The 23927-nt window shown below is 40.6% G+C and overlaps 1 protein-coding gene across 5 annotated transcripts in view; it reads left to right on the top strand.

The window, feature by feature from the left end:
- The window catches only part of cfap77 (cilia and flagella associated protein 77), a 76273-nt gene that overhangs the window by 3151 nt on the left and 49195 nt on the right, over positions 1 to 23927 (top strand). For 4 of the 5 annotated variants that reach the window (XM_024001101.2, XM_024001102.2, XM_070447156.1 and 1 more), the window contains exon 2: positions 13212 to 13297. In XM_024001101.2, coding sequence (XP_023856869.1) covers positions 13235 to 13297 — 63 coding nt within the window. In that variant the 5' untranslated portion in view covers positions 13212 to 13234. Of the gene's footprint in view, positions 1 to 12279; positions 12460 to 13211; positions 13298 to 23927 lie in introns of those variants that run through there. The other variant, XM_070447155.1, reaches the window with a different exon arrangement.

Below are 23927 nucleotides of genomic sequence, written 5' to 3' on the forward strand. Positions count from 1 at the left end.
CAGTTCAGCTGGAAACGCCCTGGCTGTTATTCTGGTCGCCAAGTGTTTACTTCTCAGCTCTTCTGCTGTAAATCTGGGCATTTTTTGTTGGTTCTCTCATCAGACAGCTGTCATTCATTCCCGTAGCTGTCTGCACCTCTCACTCACACAGGGGAAGGGCTACACTTTTCGATTATTGAAATGCATCAATGAAAACAGGATACTTAAATTCAACAAGTCAATTTTATTTAACTTTAATATCAGCTGGCAGCTTATTTTTAGCTTTAGATATGCATTCTATTTCAAATTCGGCAGATTTTCGTAGGGAATTCTGCGTGCGCGGATTCCGTGCGGGTCTAATTATAATCATAACTCAGTTCCATTACATTACACATAAGAGTCATTGACATTGGACGAAGGCGTCAATTGTAAGGGAGGATTTTTGTTAAGAGCCGCGACGCCTGGTCTGAACATTAACACGCATCGCTTGCGGTATGGTTTTGGAAGCATAAGGACCTTATCTTTCATATCGGCAAGACATTTTTTTCTAAAAACAAAAGGTTAAATTGATACACACCGTTTTAGGGTTAGGTCCCACACAGCCATATTTCCATGTTACCATGCTTGTTTAAGGAAAACCGACAGAAGACAGAGTAAAACGACCTGTGCTAATTGGCTATCTGTGTCTCCGAACACCTGTGTGTAAAGAGAAGACATGCCACAAACGTCTTGTCACTGAAAAATGCTGTTGGCTGCAATTATGTTACAACCGGTTAAAACAGTGTACAGTAAGTGTGTATTTTTCATTTGTTAAGTTATTTTGATGTCATATGAAAGTAGAGGGATTAATGTTTCTAGATCCGTACAGCAATAGAGCATCAATTCACGTTTAGATATAGTATTTGGCTGTTTTGGCTTCTACAGCAAATTCGCCATTTAAACAGAACATGTAAAGAAGGTCCTTGGACTAAGGAGTAACGTTAGGCTTCTTTAATCCAATATTAGGCTAATTGCTTGCTAACAAGCTGTTTAAATAAATCCATGTTCAGTCAGGATTGATACATTTGAGATGTCAGTATGAAATAGCTAGTATAAAAACTTGTGTGAATTCTTGGCCTTGTATGATACAGTAGTGATAATGGGGGGCTGGGATTAAAAATAAAAGTATTTAAATATAGGACAAAAAACACATCACGACAAGAGAGACAACACAACACTACACAAAGAGAGACCTATAAGACGACAACATAGCAAGGCAGCAACACATGACAACACAGCATGGTAGCAACACAACACATGGTACAAACATTATTGGGCAGAGACAACAGCACAAAGGGAAAAAAGGTAGAGACAACAATACATCACGCAAAGCAGCCACAACTGTCAGTAAGAGTGTCCATGATTGAGTCTTTGAATGAAGAGATTTCGGTAAAACTGTCCATCTTTGAGTGTTTGTTGCAGCTCGTTCCAGTCGCTGGCTGCAGCGAACTGAAAAGACGAGTGACCCAGGGATGTGTGTGCTTTGGGGACCTTTAACAGAATGTGACTGGCAGAACGGGTGTTGTATGTGGAGGATGAGGGCTGCAGTAGATATCTCAGATAGGGGGGAGTGAGGCCTAAGAGGGTTTTAGAAATAAGCATCTTTCATCAGAAAGAAAGAATCCTTCAAATAAACAAGATGCTTACACACAGGTGTTCAGAGCATGCTAGATAGCTAATTAGCACAGGTGGTTGTCTCTTGTCTTCCGTAAACAAGCGCTGTAACATGGCGATATGGCCGATCCCATCAAGGTGTGCATCAATTTAACCTTTTGTTTTTTGAAAATTATTTTTTGTTGATAAGGTCCTTATGGTTCCAAAACCGCRCTGCAAGAAACGCATGTTAATATTCAGATTGAGCGTCAGGGCTCTTAACAAAACTCCCCCGTCCCTAAAACGCCTTCGTATAATTTTGGCCCTGGTGGCACCAAATAATCAAAGGTCTGACTGCACAGAGATGCTTGGGGAAATGGTCACAACAGGGGACTAGCGTGTGTGTGTTTCAGGGGAAAGGGGTGATCTGCTCTCCATCACCTAGGACTTGACAATGGTTAATCAAATATCCCCATTTTTGTGTCAATTTTGCATGCCTTCTCAAACAGCTGCAACTGTATATGCCATTGTAAATCAAGTCCTTGGGCTCAGGGATGGAACCACTTTTGAGCATCTGAGCTTATGGTTGTTTGTGGGGGAAAGGGGTTGAGTGTGTGTGTGTCCCACATCTGTTGCTAGAGGGTAATGATGTTAGGGACAATATAGGATGAATCACAATAATTGTTTGCTAAAATAATAATTGCTTGCCAAAAATGTCATTTTTGTAATGGTAATCTTGGTTATAGTTAACCCTCTGCACGAACTGCCTGCATTATTATGCATATTATTAGTTAATTATTGGAAATTAAGATGACGTTGTGTTGAAAAAGGAATGGGGAGGCGGAATATATTTCTCCCATGGACAAAGTAATTCAAAAGGGGTGATGATATTAAGTAACCGTAATTTTTTGATCCGAATGTGCAAATTGTCCAAACAGATCCTGAAGGTAGATGGGTGATTTTTAATATGTTATTAGGTCATAAACAGATATGACTAATTAACCTATACGGTCCAAATAATGATGATCCACGCTTCTTTGAAAATATGTATAATAATATATTAACCCTACAAGCAATACAAGTCTATATTATTATGGTGGGAGATTATAATACAGTTTTAAATACCTCTATGGCCAGTGAAGGAAATCACACTACAAACTATCACCCTCATGCACTTATATATCACAAATATAGATATATTGGAACTAGTGGATATATGGAGGCTTAAATATCCTGACCGTGTGAAAGCTTGTCGTCTTGACTACTTATGTCATTCTCTCCGGCACAAAAAGTTTAAAAAGTGTTGATAGGGGGCAGAATGCAGTCGGACCATCAAATAATTGGCAAATATATTACTCTTGCAGAATTTCCACATGGGTGAGGATATTGGAAATTTAATCAAAGCCTATTGGATGATAACTTGTTTTTAACTTGGATTAAATAATTTATAACTGATTTTTTCGGACATTACATAGGCACAGCAGATCCCCTTATTGTATGGGACACTTTTAAATGTGCCTTTAGAGGCCATGGACTTCGGTACTCCTCTCTAAAACAAAAGCAATTTAGGTCAAAGGAGTATATATTAACAAAGGAAATGGAAAGACTAACAGTACAGATAGCAATAAAAACTGCCAAAGAGGCTCAGAAAAAGTAAGAGGAAAAACAAAAATAAATGGAGGAACTTATTTAAGAAAGATCAAGTGTAATATATTATAAAAATAAAGCAAACTAGATGGAATATAGGGAAAAATGCACCAAATTCTTTTAAAATCTTCAATTTAGAAATGCTACCAAAAATAATTAACTGAAACTTGTTACAAATGACTCATGATTCACCAAACTATATTTTCAAAGACAAAGTAAAGTACTTTAAGCATATGTTTTCATTTGTCTCCTCCATCTCCACAAACCGAAGCTAATTGTATGGATTAAAAAAAAAAGATTAATGATGTCAAATTAACAGCTATTACAGAAAGATTAAAGTGAAGGCCATATTACAGAAGAGGTACTTCTTGATGCAGTTAAAGCCTTTAAGTCCGGGAAAACTTTTTTTGACACGTTTTTGTGTGTTAGGCCTAGGCCAGAGTTACAACCAACAGTACGGCAGACCCCCAGGGCCAAGACTGAGCAGCCTAGCAGCTAAGGATTGCCTAAATAGGTATCTTGTTTTCAATGGATACAGATATGTTTTCAATACAGACTATTTTTGTCGTACAGTATTCCATATAAGGCATCCAGACCTTATGAAAGTTGTACAGTATACCCTTAATATTGTAATACATCAAATATAGTGATACATAACTTAACATTTCTGCCATCCATTAGGACATTGTGGGAGGATAACCAACCTTCCAATTAATGACAATGCATTTCTTAGCCGCTTAAATGTTAGGTTACACAGTTTCTTTTGATAAGTCTCCAGTATCAACATTTTCAAGCAAAGAAAAACAGGGAGAAGGGAGAATCTGGAGACATGCTGAAATAAAATAACATACTCTTTGCCATAATTCAGCCAGCCTTCACAAGACCATAACATATTGAAATATGTCCCCTTTTCCTCCAGCAGAGGAACGACATTTCTGAATTCATGATATTCAGTTTCACTTGCATATAGTACCTTCTATGGATAGTCTTAAACTGCTGTAATTTATGTCTGAGATTATATGAACATGACTGAGCATTCTAACATATCTGTATCCATTCATCATCATGAGTAGTGTCTCCCAGGTCTTCCTCATATTTTTGTTTTACATGTTTTGTGTCATTGGGGAAAGCCTATCAACCCTTGATACAGTTTTGAGATCAACTTTGTTTGGAGATCAATGTTTGTCAGACTGCCTTAAAATAGTTAAATTATTTGAAGCTTCTGGCTTGTCCAGTGTTTGCTGCACAGATAGAATAAAGTGTTGCATCTGCAAAAGTTCATGTCTGTGCCATCAGACTGGTTTTCCCTGGTTGCCTGACCCTGCTAAACCCCTATCACCATCGGATCCTGCTCAGACAAGGAATTACCTTAGTGTATATTTATACATTATCCAAGAATAGAATCAATGGTTAAATTATTGAAATTACCATTATTCCCAGATCCCAGACTGTAGCATACACAACAATTTTGTATCCATTCACTGATATAATATACTGCAAAATTCACCTGAGCTCTGTACTGTATACTGTTCTTCCCTGGCTGTCTGACCCTGCTGGGACACCTGTCACCATCTGGTCCTGCTAAGACATTATGAGCATAGTGTTGTGTACTGACTATGCACCATGACAGTGAAGCCTGTAGAGCTGTTTATAACGTGTCAGTGTAAAAAGTAGGGAATTAGCTTGGGAAACTCAACTGACAGATCAATAACGTTACATTGCTTTACTAGCTCTAATGGTACATCAACTGGTGAGAACAAGCCAAGTTAATTTCATTCTGTTGAAACGGGACAAAACAAAGGCTACAAAGCACTTCCATACACACAACAGCTGTTAGACATTGCTACCTGACAGATAGCTAGAGGCTAGAGCTGACCTGGCTGTGGAAGCTACTAGCTAGCTAGCTAGCTAGTTAGTTAATTCACTTCAGACAGAAGTTCAGTCGAGAGGGGATGAAACACTAGCTAACGTTACATGTCATTTACACTACTAACTCAGCACTGGGATTATTTATGTTAAGTCAGTTACCTTGCCATCTACATCAGTCAAATAAAGAGTAGCCAGTTTCTGCTCTGCTTGCTTTTACAACGCAGAGAAAAAGCAAAACACACACAGACAACAGCTGCCACTGTTTGCACTCTCTGTGGTCATGTCCCCAGTGAAAATTGCACCCCTGCTGTAACCTACAAAAGCCTCTTCCTGCTCTTTTCCCACAATCCAGCAAATGCATTTAGTGTGTCATAGTGGTCTCTGACTTGTAGTCAGACGCAGAACAAAAATAAACTTGCACTTTTTTTCAGTGTGTTTTTCGAATGTCATTTTGAAAACAGAAAGGTGTCATAAAGAWTTTTTTCGCAAACATAATTTTTGATCATAAAGGGGCCCTCAGCAGTTGCTACATCCATTTTGGGATTTATAAATTAATGATATATATACCCATTGATTCTTGAAGAATGTAACTTATAAATTATTCATGAGCTTAGTTACAACCGTCTTACCCCACCAGAACCCCAAATATAAGCTTGTTTTACTCCAATGTTTGTAAAGAAGAACTAGCTAGCTAGCTTCTGGTTAGCTTAGTGGTTAGAGTGTTGGGCCAGTAACCGAAATGTTGCAGGATCAAATCCCCGAGCTGACAAGGTAAAAATCTGTCGTTCTGCCCCTGAATAAGGCATTGTTCCCCAGTAGGCTGTCATTGTAAATACAAATTTGATCTTAACTGACTTGCCTAGTTATATAAAGGTTAAATGAATAAATAAAATTTAAAAAAAGAAAATGTAAGCAAACACTATATAGCCTCAAAACATGGTTAAAACTATAATGTTGATATCATGGATGGTCAATTCTTGCATCCATAACTCTATCTATGAATTTGACGGTGATTACATTTCTCCAGCCCCATCTCTCAGATTTCTACCGAACCAGGGGTTGAAAAGCCACTTTATTGTTTCTACTGCAGATTACCTCTAAAATTCATCCTATAAGTAATCATCTATTTTATTTTTTTAAGTATCTAATCTGATTACAATATTTTAGCTGGTAACGTAACGGATTACAAGTTGAATTTYTTTGTAATCAGTTTTTTTGATCTGTTACTCCCCAACCCTGTATATTAACTATACTGAACAAAAATAGAAACGCAACATGTGAAGCGTTGGTCCCATGTTTCATGAGCTGGAATAAAATATCCCAGAAATGTTCCATATGCACAAAAAGTTTATTTCTCTCAAATTATGTGCACAAATGTGTTTACATCCCTGTTAGTGAGCATTTCTCCTTTGCCAACATAATCCATCCACCTGACAGGTGTGGCATATCAAGATGCTGATTACACAGCATGATCATTACACATGTGCACCTTGTGCTGGGGGTAGTAAAAGGCCACTTTAAAATGTGCAGTTTTGTCACGCAGACGTCTCAAGTTTTGAGGGAGCGTGCAATTGGCATGCTGGCTGCAGGAATGTCCACCAGAGCTGTTGCCAAATAATTGAATGTACATTTTTCTACCATAAGCCACCTCCAACGTCATTTTAGAGAATTTGTCAGTCTGTCCAACCGGCCTCACAACCACAGACCACATGTAACCACACCAGCCCAGGACCTCCACATCTGGTTTCTTCACCTGCGGGATCGTCTGAAACCAACCACCCGGACAGCTGTTAAAACTGTGGGTTTGCACAACCAAACAATTTCGACCCAAACTGTCAGAAACCATCTCAGGTTAGCTCACCTGCCTGCTCGTCATCCTCACCAGGGTCTATACCTGACTGCAGTTTGGCTTCGTAAATGACTTAAGTGGTCAAATGCTCACCTTCGATGGCCACTGGCACACTGGAGAAGTGTGCTCTTCACGGATGAATCCCGGTTTCAACTGTACCGGGCAGAAGGTGTCGTGTGGGTGAGCAGTTTTCTGTTGTCAGCGTTGTTAAAACAATGCCCCATGGTGGCAGTGGGGTTATGGTATGGGCAGGCATAAGCTACGGACAACAAACACAATTGCATTTTATCGATGGCAATTTGAATGCACAGAGAATACCGTGACGAGATCTGAGGCACATTGTCGTGTCATTCATCCGCCGCCATCACCTCATGGTTCAACATGATAATGCATGGCCCCATGTCACAAGGATCTGTACACAATTCCTTGAAGCTGAAAAAGTCCCATTTCTTCCATGGCCTGCATACTCACCAGACATGTCACCCGTTGAGCATGTTTGGGATGCTTTGTATCGACGTGTATGACATCGTGTAATAGTCCCCGCCAATATCCAGCAACTTCACAAAGCCATTGAAAAGTYGGACAACATTCCACAGGCCACAATCAACAGCCTGATCAACTCTATGCAAAGGAGATGTGTTGCGCTGCATGAGGAAAATATACTAACTGGTTTTCTGATCCACTCCCCTAACTTTTTATCTTTGACCAACAGATGCATATTTTATTTATTTTATTTTATTTAACCTTTATTTAACCAGGTAGGCAAATTGAGAACACGTTCTCATTTACAATTGCGACCTGGCCAAGATAAAGCAAAGCAGTTCGACACATACAACAACACATAGTTACACATGGAGTAAAACAAACATATAGTCAATAATACAGTGAAAAAAAATAAGTCTATATACAATGTGGCAAGTGAGGTGAGATAAGGGAGGTGAAGGCAAACAAATATATGTATAAATAAATAAAAATAATAAAAAGGCCCATGGAGGCGAAGTGAATACAACACAGCAAGTAAAATAAAAAACTAAAAACACTGGAATGGTTGGTTTGCAGTGGAAGAAAGCGCAAAGTAGAGACAGAAATAATGGGTGCAAAGGAGCAAAATAAATAAATAAATACAGTAGGTAAAGAGGTAGTTGTTTGGGCTAAAATTATAGATGGGCTATGTACAGGTGCAGTAATCTATGAGCTGCTCTGACAGCTGGTGCTTAAAGCTAGTGAGGGAGATAAGTGTTTCCAGTTTCAGAGATTTTTGTAGTTCGTTCCAGTCATTGGCAGCAGAGAACTGGAAGGAGAGCGTCCAAAGGAAGAATTGGTTTTGGGGTGACTAGAGAGATATACCTGCTGGAGCGCGTGCTACAGGTAGTGCTGCTATGGTGACCAGCGAGCTGAGATAAGGGGGGACTTTACCTAGCAGGGTCTTGTAGATGACCTGGAACCAGTGGGTTTGGCGACGAGTATGAAGCGAGGGCCAGCCAACGAGAGTGTACAGGTCGCAGTGGTGGTAGTATATGGGCTTTGGTGACAAAACGGATGGCACGTGTATAGACTGCATCCAATTTATTGAGTAGGGTTTGGAGGCTATTTTGTAAAAGACATCACCGAAGTCGAGGATTGGTAGGATGGTCAGTTTTACAAGGGTATGTTGGCAGCATGAGTAAAGGATGCTTTGTTGCGGAATAGGAAGCCAATTCTAGATTGACTTTGGATTGGAGATGTTTGATGGAGTCTGGAAGGAGATTTACAGTCTAACCAGACACCTAGGTATTTGTAGTTGTCCACATATTCTAGTCAGAGCCGTCCAGAGTAGTGATGTTGGACAGGCGGGCAGGTGCAGGCAGCGATCGGTTGAAGAGCATGCATTTAGTTTTACTTGTATTTAAGAGCAATTGGAGGCCACGGAAGGAGAGTTGTATGGCATTGAAGCTCGCCGGAGGGTTGTTAACACAGTGTCAAAAGAAGGGCCAGAAGTATACAGAATAGTGGCGTCTGCGTAGAGGTGGATCAGAGAATCACCAGCAGCAAGAGCGACATCATTGATGTATACAGAGAAGGGAGTCGGTCCAAGAATTGAACCCTGTGGCACCCCCATAGAGACTGCCAGAGGCCCGGACAACAGACCCTCCGATTTGACACACTGAACTCGATCAGAGAAGTAGTTGGTGAACCAGGCGAGGCAATCATTAGAGAAACCAAGGCTGTCGAGTCTGCGCATGAGGATGTGTGATTGACAGAGTCAAAAGCCTTGGCCAGTCAATGAATACGGCTGCACAGTATTGTTTCCTATCGATGGCGGTTAAGATATCGGTTATGACCTTGAGCGTGGCTGAGGTGCACCATGACCAGCTCTGAAACCAGATTGCATAGCGGAGAAGGTATGGTGGGATTCGAAATGGTCGGTAATCTGTTGTTGACTGGCTTTCGAAGACCTTAGAAAGGCAGGTAGGATAGATATAGGTCTGTAGCTGTTAGGGTCAAGAGTGTCCCCCCTTTGAAGAGGGGGATAACCGCAGCTGCTTTCCAATCTTTGGGAATCTCAGACGACACGAAAGAGAGGTTGAAAGAGCTAGTAATAGGGGTGGCCACAATTTCAGCAGATAGTTTTAGAAAGAAAGGGTCCAGATTATCTAGCCCGGCTGATTTGTTAAGGGTCCAGATTTTGCAGCTCTTTTAGAAACATCAGCTGACTGTATTTGGGAGAAAGAGAAATGGGAAGGCTTGGGCGAGTAGCAGAGGGGAGGGCAGTGCTGTTGTCCGGGGTAGGGTAGCCAGGTGGAAAGCATGGCCAGCCGTAGAAAAATGCTTATTGAAATTCTCAATTATAGTGGATTTGTCGGTGGTGACAGTGTTTCCTATCTTCAGAGCGGTTGGAAGCTGGGAGGAGGTGTTCTTATTCTCCATGGACTTTACGGTGTCCCAGAACTTTTTTGAATTTGTGTTGCAGGAAGCAAATTCTGCTTGAAAAAGCTAGCCTTGGCTGTTCTAACTGCCTGTGTATATTGGTTTCTGGCTTCCCTGAAAAGTTGCATATCACGGGGCTGTTCGATGCTAATGCAGAACGCCATAGATGTTTTTCTGTTGGTTAAGGGCAGTCAGGTCAGGAGAGAACCAAGGGCTATATCTGTCCTGGTTCTAAATTTCTTGAAGGGCATGCTTATTCAAGATGTGAGGAAGGCATTTAAAAAAATGTCCAGGCATCCTCTACTGACGGGATGAGATCAATATCCCTCCAGGATACCCCGGCCAGGTCGATTAGAAAGGCCTGCTCGCTGAAGTGTTTCAGGGAGCGTTTGACATGATGAGTGGAGGTCGTTGACCGCTGACCCATTACGGATGCAGGCAATGAGGCAGTGATCGCTGAGAATCTTGGTTGGAAAACAGCAGAGGTGTATTTGGAGGCAAGTTTGTTAGGATGATATCTATGAGGGTACCTCGTTTACGGAAGTGGGGTGTACCTGGTAGGTTCATTGCAAATTGTGTGAGATTGAGGGCATCAAGCTTATATTGTAGGTGGCTGGGGTGTTGAGCATGTTCAAATTTTGGTCGCCTCAGCAGCACGAGCTCTGAAGATAGATGGGGGCAATCAGTTCACATATAGTGTCCAGAGCACAGCGGGGCAGAGGGTGGTCGTATACGCAGGCGGCAACGGTGAGAGACTTGTTTTTAGAGAGGTGGATTTTAAAAGTAGAAGTTCAAATTGTTTGGGAACAGACCTGGATAGTAAAACAGAACTCTGCAGGCAATCTTTGCAGTAGATTGCAACACCGCCCCCTTTGGCCGTTCTTCTTGTCTGAAAATCTTGTAATTGGGGATGAAAATGTCTGAATTTTTGGTGGTCTTTCTAAGCCAGGATTCAGACACGGCTAAAACATCCGGTGTTGGCAGAGGGTGCTAAAGCAGTGAACAAAACAAACTTAGGGAGAGGCTTCTAATGTTAACAGCGCATGAAGCCAAGGCCTATTACGGTTTACCAGAAGTCATCAAAAGAGAGCGCCTGGGGAATAGGAGTGGAGCTAGGTACTGCAGGGCCTGGATTCACCTCTACATCACCAGAGGAACAGAGGAGGAGTAGGATAAGGGTACGGCTAAAAGCTATGAGAATTGGTCGTCTAGAGCTACTAGAGCAGAGAGTAAAAGGAAGTTTCTGGGGGCGATAAAATAGCTTAAAGGAATAATGTACAGACAAAGGTATGGTAGGATGTGAATACAGTGGAGGTAAACCTAGGTATTGAGTGATGATGAGAGAGATATTGTCTCTAGAAACATCATTGAACCCAGGTGATGTCATCGCATATGTGGGTGGTGGAACTGAGAGGTTGGATATGGTATAGTGAGCAGGGCTAGAGTCTCTACAGTGAAATAAGCCAATAAACACTAACCAGAACAACAATGGACAAGGCATATTTACATTAAGGAGAGGCATGCTTAATCGAGTGATCAATAAGGGTCCAGTGAGTAGAGGTTGGTTGGGGTCACGGCGATCCAGACAGTAGGCCGGGTAGAGGCTATCGGTAGCAAGATAGCATAGGATGGAGGTCTAATTGTAGATACCTCGTGCGTTTCCGTCGGTAGGTTAGTGGGGTTCCGTGTGGTAGAGGGGATCAATCCAAATTGGCAAAATAGATATAGTGGCCCAAGAAAAAAAAAATAATAATAATAATAATAATAATAATTGTCCGATATACTTATTCAGATAGCAGCCGATAAGACAGCTAACGATTAGCGGGCCCCAGGTGAGCGTTCAGGTAACGTCGGGACGGGGGTGCCAGTTGGATAACTCCCTCGGGCAGATAACKTCGGCAGTCAGTCGTGAAGGCCCGGTGGGGCTCCGTATCTGCAGCAACAACAAAARAAAMMAAAAAAACGGGTCCGGATAGGTGACTGTAGCCCAGGAATGGCTGATGGAGCTCCTCAGCTAGCTYCGGAATAAATTACGTTTGCTCCGGGATCGACGTAAGCCAATAGACACACGGTTTGCAGCTAGCTAGCTGCGAAATCAAGGAGCAAATGTCCAGTGCCTGCGGCTGAAATCCGGTGATGAAGTAGAAGGAAAAAAAATCCGGTGATGTGGTTGTGAAAAAGCAGTCCTATATGCTCTGGGTTGATATCGCGCTTGCAGACTGGCAGGTATTGGCCCGAGCTGAAGCTGGCTGGTGTCCGAGTTAAGGGTGAARACCGCAGCAGTGGCTAACTGACAACTAGCTACTAGCTAGTAGTGATGGACTGTCATTTCTCTTTGCTTACTAGAGCTGTTCATGCCATAATATGGACTCAGTCTTTTACCAAATAGGGCTATCTTCTGTATACCACACCTATCTTGTCACAACACAACTGATTGGCTCAAATGCATTAAGGAAAGAAATTCAACATATTAACTTTAAACAAGGCACACCTGTTAATTGAAATGCATTCCAGGTGACTACCTCATGAAGCTGCTTGAGAGAATTCCAAGAGTGTGCAAAGCTGTCAAGGCAAAGGTTGGCTACTTTGAAAAATATAAAATATATTTTGATTTGTTACACTTTTTTGGTTACTAAATGATTCCATATGCGTTATTTCATAGTTTTGATGTCTTCACTATTATTCTACAATGTAGAAAATAGTAAAAATAAAGAAAAACCCTTGAATGAGTAGGTGTGTCAAGTTTTTACTGGTACTGTATAGAAAACACAGTGAATCACGTTTTTGACTACACTGGGCCTTTAAGGTTAGGATTGGGGGAGGGGAAGCTGATCCTTTATCTGTATTGGAAACTTCACCCCGGAGCCAATTGCCACATTACTAATATTTAGACCCTAGATAAAACCAGAGCATGTGCTGTCAGTTCAATAAGAACATTAAATCTGAGCAGAAATTTCTGAAGGATGTGTATCTCAAATCAAATGTTTAAATCAAAATCCTAAGAATGTGTATCTGTGTTAAGATGCCAAGCGTTTAGCTGTTTCGTGAGGGTAGGCCTATAGAATTACAGAGAACATTATACGCCGGTTTCCTGGACACAGATTATGCCTAATCCTGGACTAAAACACATTTTCAAAGTAGATTCTCCATTGAGCTTCTTTAGTCCAGAAATAGTCTTAATCTGTGTCCAGGAAACCCACCTATGATATAGGCTAGCCTTCTCCATGGATATCAAGGTCTAGCAGCAATTGTACTATTTTAGGTAGGCCTAATTGATTGATTTGCTTGTTGGTTGTACCATCTGGAATAACTCCTCTATTTCCCCAAGGTGTAACYGTCCTGAACCTGGAAATGCAGGCTTCTCGCATCGGAGTGGTCAGGGACTCCATGCTGGCTAATCCTCTTTTAATTAGGGTAAGGAGCATGGTTTGAAGATAGGCTACATGGACCAGGCAAAGCGCCGAGCAATCATACCCATGCTGCCCTCACTTGCTTATTAGGCTGTGTTTGCACAGGCAGCCGAATTCTAACATTTCTTTCCACAAATTGGCCTTTTGACCAATCAGATCTTTTCACATCAGATCTTTTTCAGATCTGATCTGATTGGTCAAAAGACCATTAGTAAAAAACAATATCAGAATTGGGCTGCCTGTGCCTTAGTTTCTTCTTTGAGATATTTCAATGTCATTCGATTTCAGAAAACAACACTAGGGGGCAGCATTGCCAGTTGAATAATATATTTCTTATCTCTGTCCAAATTATTTCTCCTTCCTAAAGTGTACACTTCTTCACCTTCAATGATTTAAAACTGGAACATGAAATATGGTGCAAACTCCTACTAGCTCTGTGTATGGACCCTAAAACGTTTGGTGTGAATATTAGTTCAGAACCTATCTATGAACCTCAGCTATCATAGTTGTTGTATCGACTTCAAGTCTGAAGGGCATTAATGAAGCCTATGGATAGAGTAGAATATAATAACGTTATTGTGCCATATACATGTACTGTAGTTATTACCACGCATGAGATCCCCATATTGTAGCCTGTACATTGAATATATTCACTGATCATGTACTCTTCCTAGGGCAAATAAAGGTGTCATTCAGTTTTTTTGTTTTTTTTACCTTTATTTAATTTGACACGTGGAAGAGGGCGAGGAACGAGATGTGAGTAACGATACAGGCTATTTGCTCTGTGACCGGCATAATAATGTAATGAAACAAGCAGGGAGCAGGTTTCGAACCCTCAATATTCTAGCCCGAAGTCCAGCACGCTATCGACTGTGCCCAAATGTATTAATTGGGGTTGGGGCCGATTGTGGCTAAAAACACTTTATCAATTTTAACAAGTGGAAAGGGGAAAAGGTATTATTATTAGTTTATCACAAGGGTAGCAGGCTGTGAATTCTGCAAACAACGTTTCTAGGATGGGCTATTAGCTGAACAATAGACTATTCAACCTTTACTAAAGAATTGTCTAATAGACTGGCTGGAGTAGGCTGTCATTGTAAATAAGAATTTGTTCTTACCTGACTTGCCTAGTTCAATTTAAAAACAACTGGTGGCAACCACAGCGCAATCAATAGGAGGTGAACAGTGGCTGGTGCTGAAAATATATCAAACTTGTTATGCAAGTGTTGCACACCAACAGATGGAGAAAACCATCGAGCAATTCATTTCAACAATAATCTACATTTTAATTTGACTTTACAAACAACAAGAGCGCTTAATTGGAGTCTATTTCTTCGAAGTCTAGACTGATTATAAAATAACTTAACTGGCTGATGCAGGTTCGATACCTGTGCCGGTTGCCACCAGGAGACCCATGAGATGGCTTTTGGTTTTAATTTAGAATCCTCCAATCCTCTATATGTAATTATTGGCGGAGAGTCACGTCATATTTTTCGACATCCTGTAGGACTACCGTAGGCGACATGAGTCTCACTAGTGTTGAGTAATGTTCTGTTAAAAGTGGTGTAGGTCTTATTTATTTAAAGAGCATATTGAAGCCTACAACTATTTTAGCAGTGCTCTGAGACAAGCATGGGGACTGGTCTTGATAAATCAATGAGATATTTATTTTCACCTGATCTCCATTTGGGTATTGGTTAGACTAGAATTAGAACATTAGGGTGCAGAAATGTTCTGCTCTTAGTGTAACCTTTTTTTAACTAGGCAAGTCAGTTAAGAACAAATTCTTATTTACAAGGACAGCCTACTCTTTCCTCCCCGTCGGGGAATTGAACCACGGTCTCCCACGTGCTTGCATTCTCTAGTACAAACAGGGCCTGCTCTCCCTTATGTAAGGAATTAGGCACTTTCCCATGTTTACTACAGTATGTATTTGTAGGCTATGTTTACCTGTAGTAGCCTAATAAACAAATGCAGGTGGCTTATATCTTCAAAATGCTTTAAATACTTTATTATCCAAATGTAAAATCATATACAGTAGTTCCTCCTTTAAAAGTTGCGTCATGCTGCAGCACACCTTGTGGGTCTGCAGCATTCTGTGGCACACTATTAAATTGTCAGCCAAGTTTTAATTGTCAGCCAAGTTAGTGGTAGTTTGACCACCAGAGGGCATCTTTGAGAAGCATTTGATAGTCTTCCACATTGGCATTACCAAAGAATTTAAAACCTGTTTTGTAATAACATAGTATATGGGATTGATTTTAAGAAATTTGGCTTAATTAATTTGATTAACCTTTCTGAACCACCCATCCCGGATCCGGGATAATTGTCATCAGCAACACTGAATAGCATAGTGTAGCTAAGCGCCACAGGTAAATAATATTACTCGAAAATATTCATATTCATGAAATCACAAGTGCAATATTGCAAAACACAGTTTAGCCTTTTGTTAATCCACCTGTCGTCTCAGATTTTGAAATTATGCTTTACAGCGAAAGCAATACAAGCGTTTGTGTAAGTTTATCGATCGCTCGACAAAACAATAAGTACACTTAGCATCAGGTAACTTGGTCACGAAAATCAGAAAAACAATCAAATTAATCGTTTACCTTTGATGATCTTCGGATGTTTTCACTCACGAGACTCCCAGTTAGACAACAAATGTTCCTTTTGTTCCATAAAGATATTTTTTATATCCAAATACCTCTGTTAGTTTGGTGCGTTAAGCCCAGGAATCCACCGGAAAGAGCGGTCACGACAACGCAGACAAAAATTCCAAATTATATCCATAATGTCCACAGAAACATGTCAAACGTTTTTTATAATCCATCCTCAAATATCTATTCGATAATATATCAACCGGGACAGTTGGCTTTTCACTAGGACCGGGAGTAACAATGGCTGCCTTTCTCTTTTGCGCACAACTCACTCTGAGAGCCCCCACCTATCCACTTACGCAATGTGGTCGTTCACGCTCATTCTTCAAAATAAAAGCCTGAAACTATGTCTAAAGGCTGTTGACACCTTAGGGAAGCCATAGAAAAAGGAGTCTGGTTGATATCCCTTTAAATGGGCAATAGGGATGCATAGGAACAGAGAGGTTTCAAAAACAGGGGCACTTCCTGATTGGATTTTCCTCAGGTTTTAGCCTGCAATATCAGTTCTGTTTAACTCACAGACAACATTTTGACAGTTTTGGAAACTTCAGAGTGTTTTCTATCCTAATCTGACTAAATTATATGCATATTCTAGTTTCGGGGGCTGAGAAATTGACAGTTTCAAATGGATACGTTTTTTTGCCAAAAATGAAAATACTGCCCCCTAGCCTTAAGAAGTTTTAACTTCTTATGGCTGCAGTCCCGTTAACGGGATCGATATGACAACAGCCATAAGAAGTTTTAACTTCTTATGGCTGCAGTCCCGTTAACGGGATCGATATGACAACAGCCAGTCGAAGTGCAGGGCGCCAAATTCAAAAAACAGAAATCTCATAATTAAAATTCCTCAGACATTCATGTGTCTTATATCATTTTAAAGGTAATCTTGTTGTTAATCCCACCAAAGTGTCCGATTTCAAATCGGCTTTTCAGCGAAAGCACTACAAACGAATATTATGTTAGGTCACCACAAAACCACAATATTCACAGCCATTTTTTCCAGCTAAAGATAGGTTCACAAAAACCAGAATAGAGATAAAATGAATCACTAACCTTCAATTATTTTCATCAGATGACACTCATAGGACTTCATGTTACACAATGCATGTTTTGTTTGATTAAATTCATATTTATATCAAAAAATCTGAGTTTACATTGAGGCGACTAGATTCACTAGTGGCAAAAACATCAAGTGACTTTGCATAGCCACATCGTTTCAACAGAAATACTCATAAATATAGATGATAATACAAGTTATACACATGGAATTATAGATATACCTCTCCTTAATGCAACCGCTGTGTCAGATTACAAAAAAACGTTATGGAAAAAGAAACCCACGCTATAATCTGAGACGGCGCTCAAAAGTAAAACACCACAGCCGCAAAGATGGTGTCAACATAAACAAGAAAATATATGATAAATATTCCCTTACCTTTGATGATCTACATCAGAAAGCACACCAGGAATCCAGGTCCACAATAAATTGTTTTTGTTTCTAAAAAATCCGTTATTTATGTCCAAATACCTTCTTTTGTTAGCGCGTCTGGTTTACATATCCAAACGCTAATTCTGGTCAGCGTTAAATCGGACAAAAACTTAAAGTGATATTACCGGTCGAAGAAACATTTCAAACTAAGTACAGAATCAATCATTAGGATGTTTTTAACATATAGCTTCAATAAAGTTCCAACCGGAGTATTCTTTCTTGTCTTCGTGAGCAATGGAGCTCAAGTGAGTACCATGAGGAAAAAGCATGATCAGAAAATGGCTGCTTGATGGACACCTGACTGATTCTGCTATCATTCTCTCCCACAAACATCATAGAAGTCTCATTATAATTTCTATTGATGGTTGACATCTAGTGGAACCCCTAGGCAGTGCACAATCATTCATATCTCAAGGGGATTTCATTAGGGACTCTTGGTGAATACATACAAGCTCAGATTTCTGACTTCCTGTTTTGATTTCAACTCAGGATTTTGGCCTGCCAATATGAGTTATGTTAATCTCACAGACATAATTCAAACAGTTTTAGAAACTTTAGAGGTGTTTTCTATTCCAATACTAATAATAATATGCAAATATTAGCAACTATGACTGAGGAGCAGGCCGTTTGATATGGGCACCTTTCATCCAAGCTACTCAATACTGCCCCTTCAGCCATAAGAAGATAAAGGAATTTGAATATGCCTCAAGAGAAAAGATCATTTGCCCTTATTAAACTTTTAAAAAACAAATATTAGGCTCTTTCTGACAATTGTGCCAGATGTTATGAATACAAACGGTTATAAATGGCCTATTTGGGAGATTGACTTGTCATTTTCAACAGGCATAGGCTAGGCCTACTGACTAAAATCTGTGTTTATAAATGTAAATCAACATTGCCATGGTTTGGTTAGCTAGATGCAGATGGCCTATAGCCCCTGATAGGCCTACATCTAATTTCAGATGGCCTACACAGTAGCCTTGTTAATATCTCAAATTAATGATGTTGCAGCTTGCTTAGGTCGAATTGTCAGATTAATGTATTTAACATGAATAGTGAGACTCTTTCATGGTAAGAAGTGCTTGTGTTGCAAAAATAGCCTGCTGGAATAGGCTACTGAGGATGGGATCGTCAATGTATACATTTTTTACCTGTAGCCTAATCTGACTGACGGTTACCTTCAATCTAATGCATTCTAACAACAGCTGATCTGCAATTGCAATAGAACTGTGACCATGATCACAATTGATAACTTCCAATTTCATTAAATTATCATGCACATTAATAATTGCATAATAACACAAGGCTACGACAACAATAAACTGAAGTTAAAGGCTATTTTTAAATCAGTTTGCCAGCTCCAGGTAGGCAACACAAGTGCCACAAATTGATTTGCAATGACTCCAGTGATATCATAATTTCAACATATTTATTGTGTAAAATGGTAGAAATGAATAGGCTAATCATAAATTGAACCATGTTCAATTTTAGCGCCTGTCTGCGCAGACATTCGTTGACGCGCGAGAGCAGTTTGGATGCAATGATTGAATAAAATCATTGCATCCAAACTGCTCTCGCGCGTAAGCGCTAAAATTGAACTTGGTTCAATTTATGATGCTTGGCGCCCTGCAAGTTCCGCCTCTCCCATCTCCTCATTGGTTTCAATTAGCATATACCCACGTGGGGGTGTATGCACCTTAAAGTTGATTGCCAACCACCATGTAGTCGAAAGAAGAAGAAGCCTGATGGAGGAGAGATTACTAACTCGGTTTACCCCTTTATCTGTCGATTAATTGTCTAAGTAGAGGAAATTGTACATTTCAGGTAAAATAACAGCCCTAGCTAAATTGCCATGAATGTTTAATGCTTTTCGACCTGTCCGCAAATTAATATAGTTGGTTCAAAGTTTGTTTTGATATTTCAACCTGCATGTCCTGATCACGTCTGGTGTGGATGGACAAAATCAACATGAGTGCGATGGCACACGCCCTGTCTAGTCAGCATGTAATGCGCCTAAAGTCGTTTTCCTGTGCTTTGTCACCGTTACTTCTTGATGCGCATCAGTTCTAGCRCGTTAACATGTTTTATGGGAAAAGGGTTGGAAATAGGTGTCTCCATAATGACATTCTAAAGTGGTAAAAAGTTGTCATGATGCGCGTGCTGCTCTGTCTCCTCTCACTCACATGACTCAGCTGCCTGCTGCAGCGCTCAGTCTCAACACATACACACACACCCCTCCGGACCTCCCCCTCGCCACCACTCACTCTGTCACACACTCACTCAGAAACAAGCGGCAGCAGGTCACAGTGAAATATATATTTTTAAGAAATTGCCATGGCGGCCGCGGTGCAATTTAGAAGTAGCCCAAAATCCTGCAACCCAATACATTTTCACGCGCGACATCGTTTTCAAAGATGCCCAATTTGGCAACAAAAAAAAAATACAGACATGGCAACCCTGACTGCTGATAAATGACAATATTCATCCTGAACTTTGTGTGACCGGACCATCTTGAATAGTACTTGAGTACACCTTCTATAGGCCTACACCACAAATATATTCTAGCCTCCCATGCATACTGTAAGTCTACTTTATGTCCCTAACACTGAAACGAAATTTTATAAAACTAATATAAATATAATATAAATATTTTTATCAAACTAAAACTGAAAACAAACTAGTAAATCAAGTCTGAAAAGTAATTGAAACTAAACTGAATTTAAAATAATAATTTAAAAACGAATAGGAAATTACAAAACTAAACCTTGAGGCCCACCCTACATAGTGCGCTTCTTTTGGCCAGAGCCCTATGTGCTATTCGGGACGCAACACATCTCAGGGCCCACTAACAAGCATCTCTGTCCCCCCTGCTTGATGGGTGTAGCAGCGATTACATAGAGGAAACCAAGTCCAGATTTAACCTTAGCCTGCAGCTTGGATATGTGTTGAGAGGAGGACAGTGTACCGTCTAGCCATACTCCCAAGTAATTGTATGAGATGACTAAACCCTCAGAGGTAGTAATCACACCGGTGGGGAGAGGGGCATTCTTCTTACCGAACCACACAACCTTTGTTTTGGAGGTGTTCAGAACAAGGTTAAGGGCAGATAAATGTTGTTGGGATTATGGTTAATTGTTTAGCTAGCTAGCTAGCTACATGCCTAAACAAAAGGCTCCACTATGCAAGTAACCATTTCGCTGTACCTTTTACACCTCCTGTATCCTGTGCATGTAACAAATAAACATAGATTTTATTTGATATAGTGTGTGTTTACCAGAGACGCTAATGTGAAGAACAACATGACCTGCACCAAAGTCAAATTAGGATATAACAGTAACGTTTGGCCAACAAGACCGTGTCCAAGTTCTAAAATTCTCCGGGAGAATGCCTTGTTTTTATTTCGTCAAACTCACAACTGTAAGCTACTTTCTGTAATTAGCTCGCCATTAACTTGTTAATAATGATCTTGTTGCGAGTTTATTTTCCTCTAATAATGAATACAAATTAGATAAAGTTAGGAGGTCGTCAGCTATGATATGTCATTATTTGAACTGGCTAGCCAGCTAATTTAACGTTAGCTAGCAAGCTAACAAGCTAGAAACTAACGAAAACATTGTTTAGTAAGTTGCTTTTAGTTGCCTGGTTTGCTAGCTTGTTTGCTATTTTGGACCACCAGGCTGCTGATGTAATGCAGCCTGTCGTTTTTGTGTTTATACTTTTTCATAAAAATAACAAGAAGTTTGACATCGGACGACAATAGAATGTTCATTATGTCACTGTGACAACTGTACACAGACATGTTGATAGACATAGTTTAAACCAGCCTTTAGTCTTGAAGTCTTTGGTTGTTTAGTACACTACCGTACTCACATGTGAATCCTTAAAGTGATGGGTAACGCTTAAGAAGGTGTGAATGATGCTGAATGGGTGTAGACAAAGAAGAGCTCTCCAGTAGGTGTACAAAAACATTCAAGGGCTATTTTCTCAAAAGTTACAAGTTTATCAACTTGATGATTTGATGTTAGTTTGATGTTCAGCTTTTCAACTGACCTAAGAAGGCAGGAAAGCAATTATTGATGTTTAATTTACTGCAGTGGGCCAAATCAGGGTCACACAGTGTTTCTTGGTAGTCTTAAACAAATCTACTTTGAAACCAAAGTATACACTTCACACAAATGGTTGTGGGCTTAAAAAAAAGACACCTGTACCATGTCAGATATAGTTGAAATGTGTTAAATTTAGAGTTTGCATCCCAATATTACACTTTATATACATCACAGAGCTATAACAGAGCTATAACAAAACACAGTTGACATAGAAACACCGTATATATATATATATATATATATATATATATATATATATATATATATATATTGTTGATTAATTATGAAAAATATTAATAACATTCCACCCATGGAGCCACTAGAGGGCGATTTGATCAGTTGACTGCAGGAAAGCGGTGCATCTGAAATGGGAAGAATTCTATCCATCTTTGATGTTTCGATTTCTGTAGGGGAGAGGCGAAGAGCCTATAGCAGCTCATCTGTAGTACGGGTCCTTGAGAGTCTGTGGGGGGCTTACCCAGACACATGCTCCCAATTAGTTGGCCTTCTTTATGTAAATGCTTTATAAATTATCCCCAATGCTTGGGGATTAGGCGCTCATAAGGAGAGTTTGCATATCAATAAACAGACAGGTTGTGCATGGAAAATGGATCACAGACAGACATGGGAAGAGAAGGGGGAGGGTTATGGGGGTGGGATGGGGTGGAGGAGACATTATGGAATGTGGGGTGGTCTGTTTAGGGAGCTCTAGCTAAGTTTTACATTTTTCATTTTTTTCAGCCGCCCACAAATATGGCAACATATTTGATTTTGGATTCCTAGGGGGGGGGGGGCTCTATGAAATTTGAGTAATCAGGGTGACAGACATTGACACATTCAATCCCGCCTTGCACAATCTTGCCTGCATCTAGCTGATCTAGGGTGTAATCATTAGTCCAACAGTTGCAAACGAGAGTTTCTATTGGAGAATTCAGGTATGTTTTTCCCAGTTTCGGTCTGTTTGCTTCCATTTAAGAAAAGTTTTTAAACAGATTCGGCAGAATGAATAGACCCCTGATCACACACAAACACAGTTCACAGCAGCCAGATCGTTGTATAATTCCTTCTCACATCTACACGCTCTCCTCCTCTTACCTTTTCCCTTCGTTGTGGACACATCAGCTGTCTGTGACCAGGCGAAAAAACCTTTCCAAGCAGAATCTTCATATTATAAAAGCTAATTGTGACACACAGCCTACATCTTTGTCACCATATTAGCTAGTCAACAACATAGCTACTAGAACTAATACATTAGTAAACCTGTGACAATCATGCAGTACAGTTACCTAGCAGTTTAGATTTACACCAGTGGGCCCCGGTGGCAATATTAATAAAACCAAAAGCTTACCTTGAATTTCAGTGTTGGATAGCCATAGCCAGCTAGGTAACATACACTACATGACCAAAAGTATGTGGACACCTGCTCGCCGAACATCTCATTCCAAAATTATGGGCATTAATATGAAGTTGGTTCCCCCTTTGTTCCCCCTTTGCTGCTATAACAGCCTCCACTCTTCTGGGAAGGCTTTCCACTAGATGATGGAACATTGCTGCGGGGACTTGCTTCCATTCAGCCAGAAGAGCATTAGTGAGGTCGGGCACTGATGTTGGGCAATTATAGGCCTTGCTTGCAGTCTGCGTTCTAATTCATCCCAAAGGTGTTCAATCAGGTTGAGGTCAGGGTCTGTGCAGGCCAGTCAAGTTTTTCCAAACCGATCTCGACAAACCATTTCTGTATGGACCTCGCTTTGTGCACGGGGCATTGTCATGCTGAAACAGGAAAGGGCCTTCCGCAAACGATTGCCACAAAGTTTGAAGCGCAGAATCGTCTAGAATGTCATTGTATGCTGTAACATTAAAATTTCCCTTCACTGGAACTAAGGGGCCCTAGCCCGAACCATAAAAACAGTCCCAGACCATTATTCCTCCTCCACCAAACTTTACAGTTCGTACTATGCATTAGGGCAGGTTCGTCCGTCGGACTGCCAGATGGTGAAGCCAGATTCATCAATTCAGAAAATGCTTTTCCACTGCTCCAGAGTCCAATGGCGGCAAGCTTTACACCTCTCCGTATGGTGATCTTAGGCTTGTGTGCGGCTGCTCAACCATGGAAACTCATTTCATGAAGCTCTCGACGAACAGTACTTGTGCTGACTTTGCTTCCAGAAGCAGTTTTAGACTCCTCGGTAGTGAGTGTTGTCTTGGCTGTGTGCTTAGGGTCGTTGTCCTGTTGGAAGGTGAACCTTCACCCAAGTCTGAGGTCCTGAGCACTCTGGAGCAGGTTTTCATCAAGGATCTCTCTGTACTTTGCTCCGTTCATCTTTCCCTCGATCCTGACTAGTCTCCCAGTCCCTGCCGCTGAAAAACATCCCCACAGCATGC

The sequence above is a fragment of the Salvelinus sp. IW2-2015 genome, linkage group LG15 (assembly GCF_002910315.2).
Source record: "Salvelinus sp. IW2-2015 linkage group LG15, ASM291031v2, whole genome shotgun sequence".
Lineage (NCBI taxonomy): Eukaryota > Metazoa > Chordata > Actinopteri > Salmoniformes > Salmonidae > Salvelinus > Salvelinus sp. IW2-2015.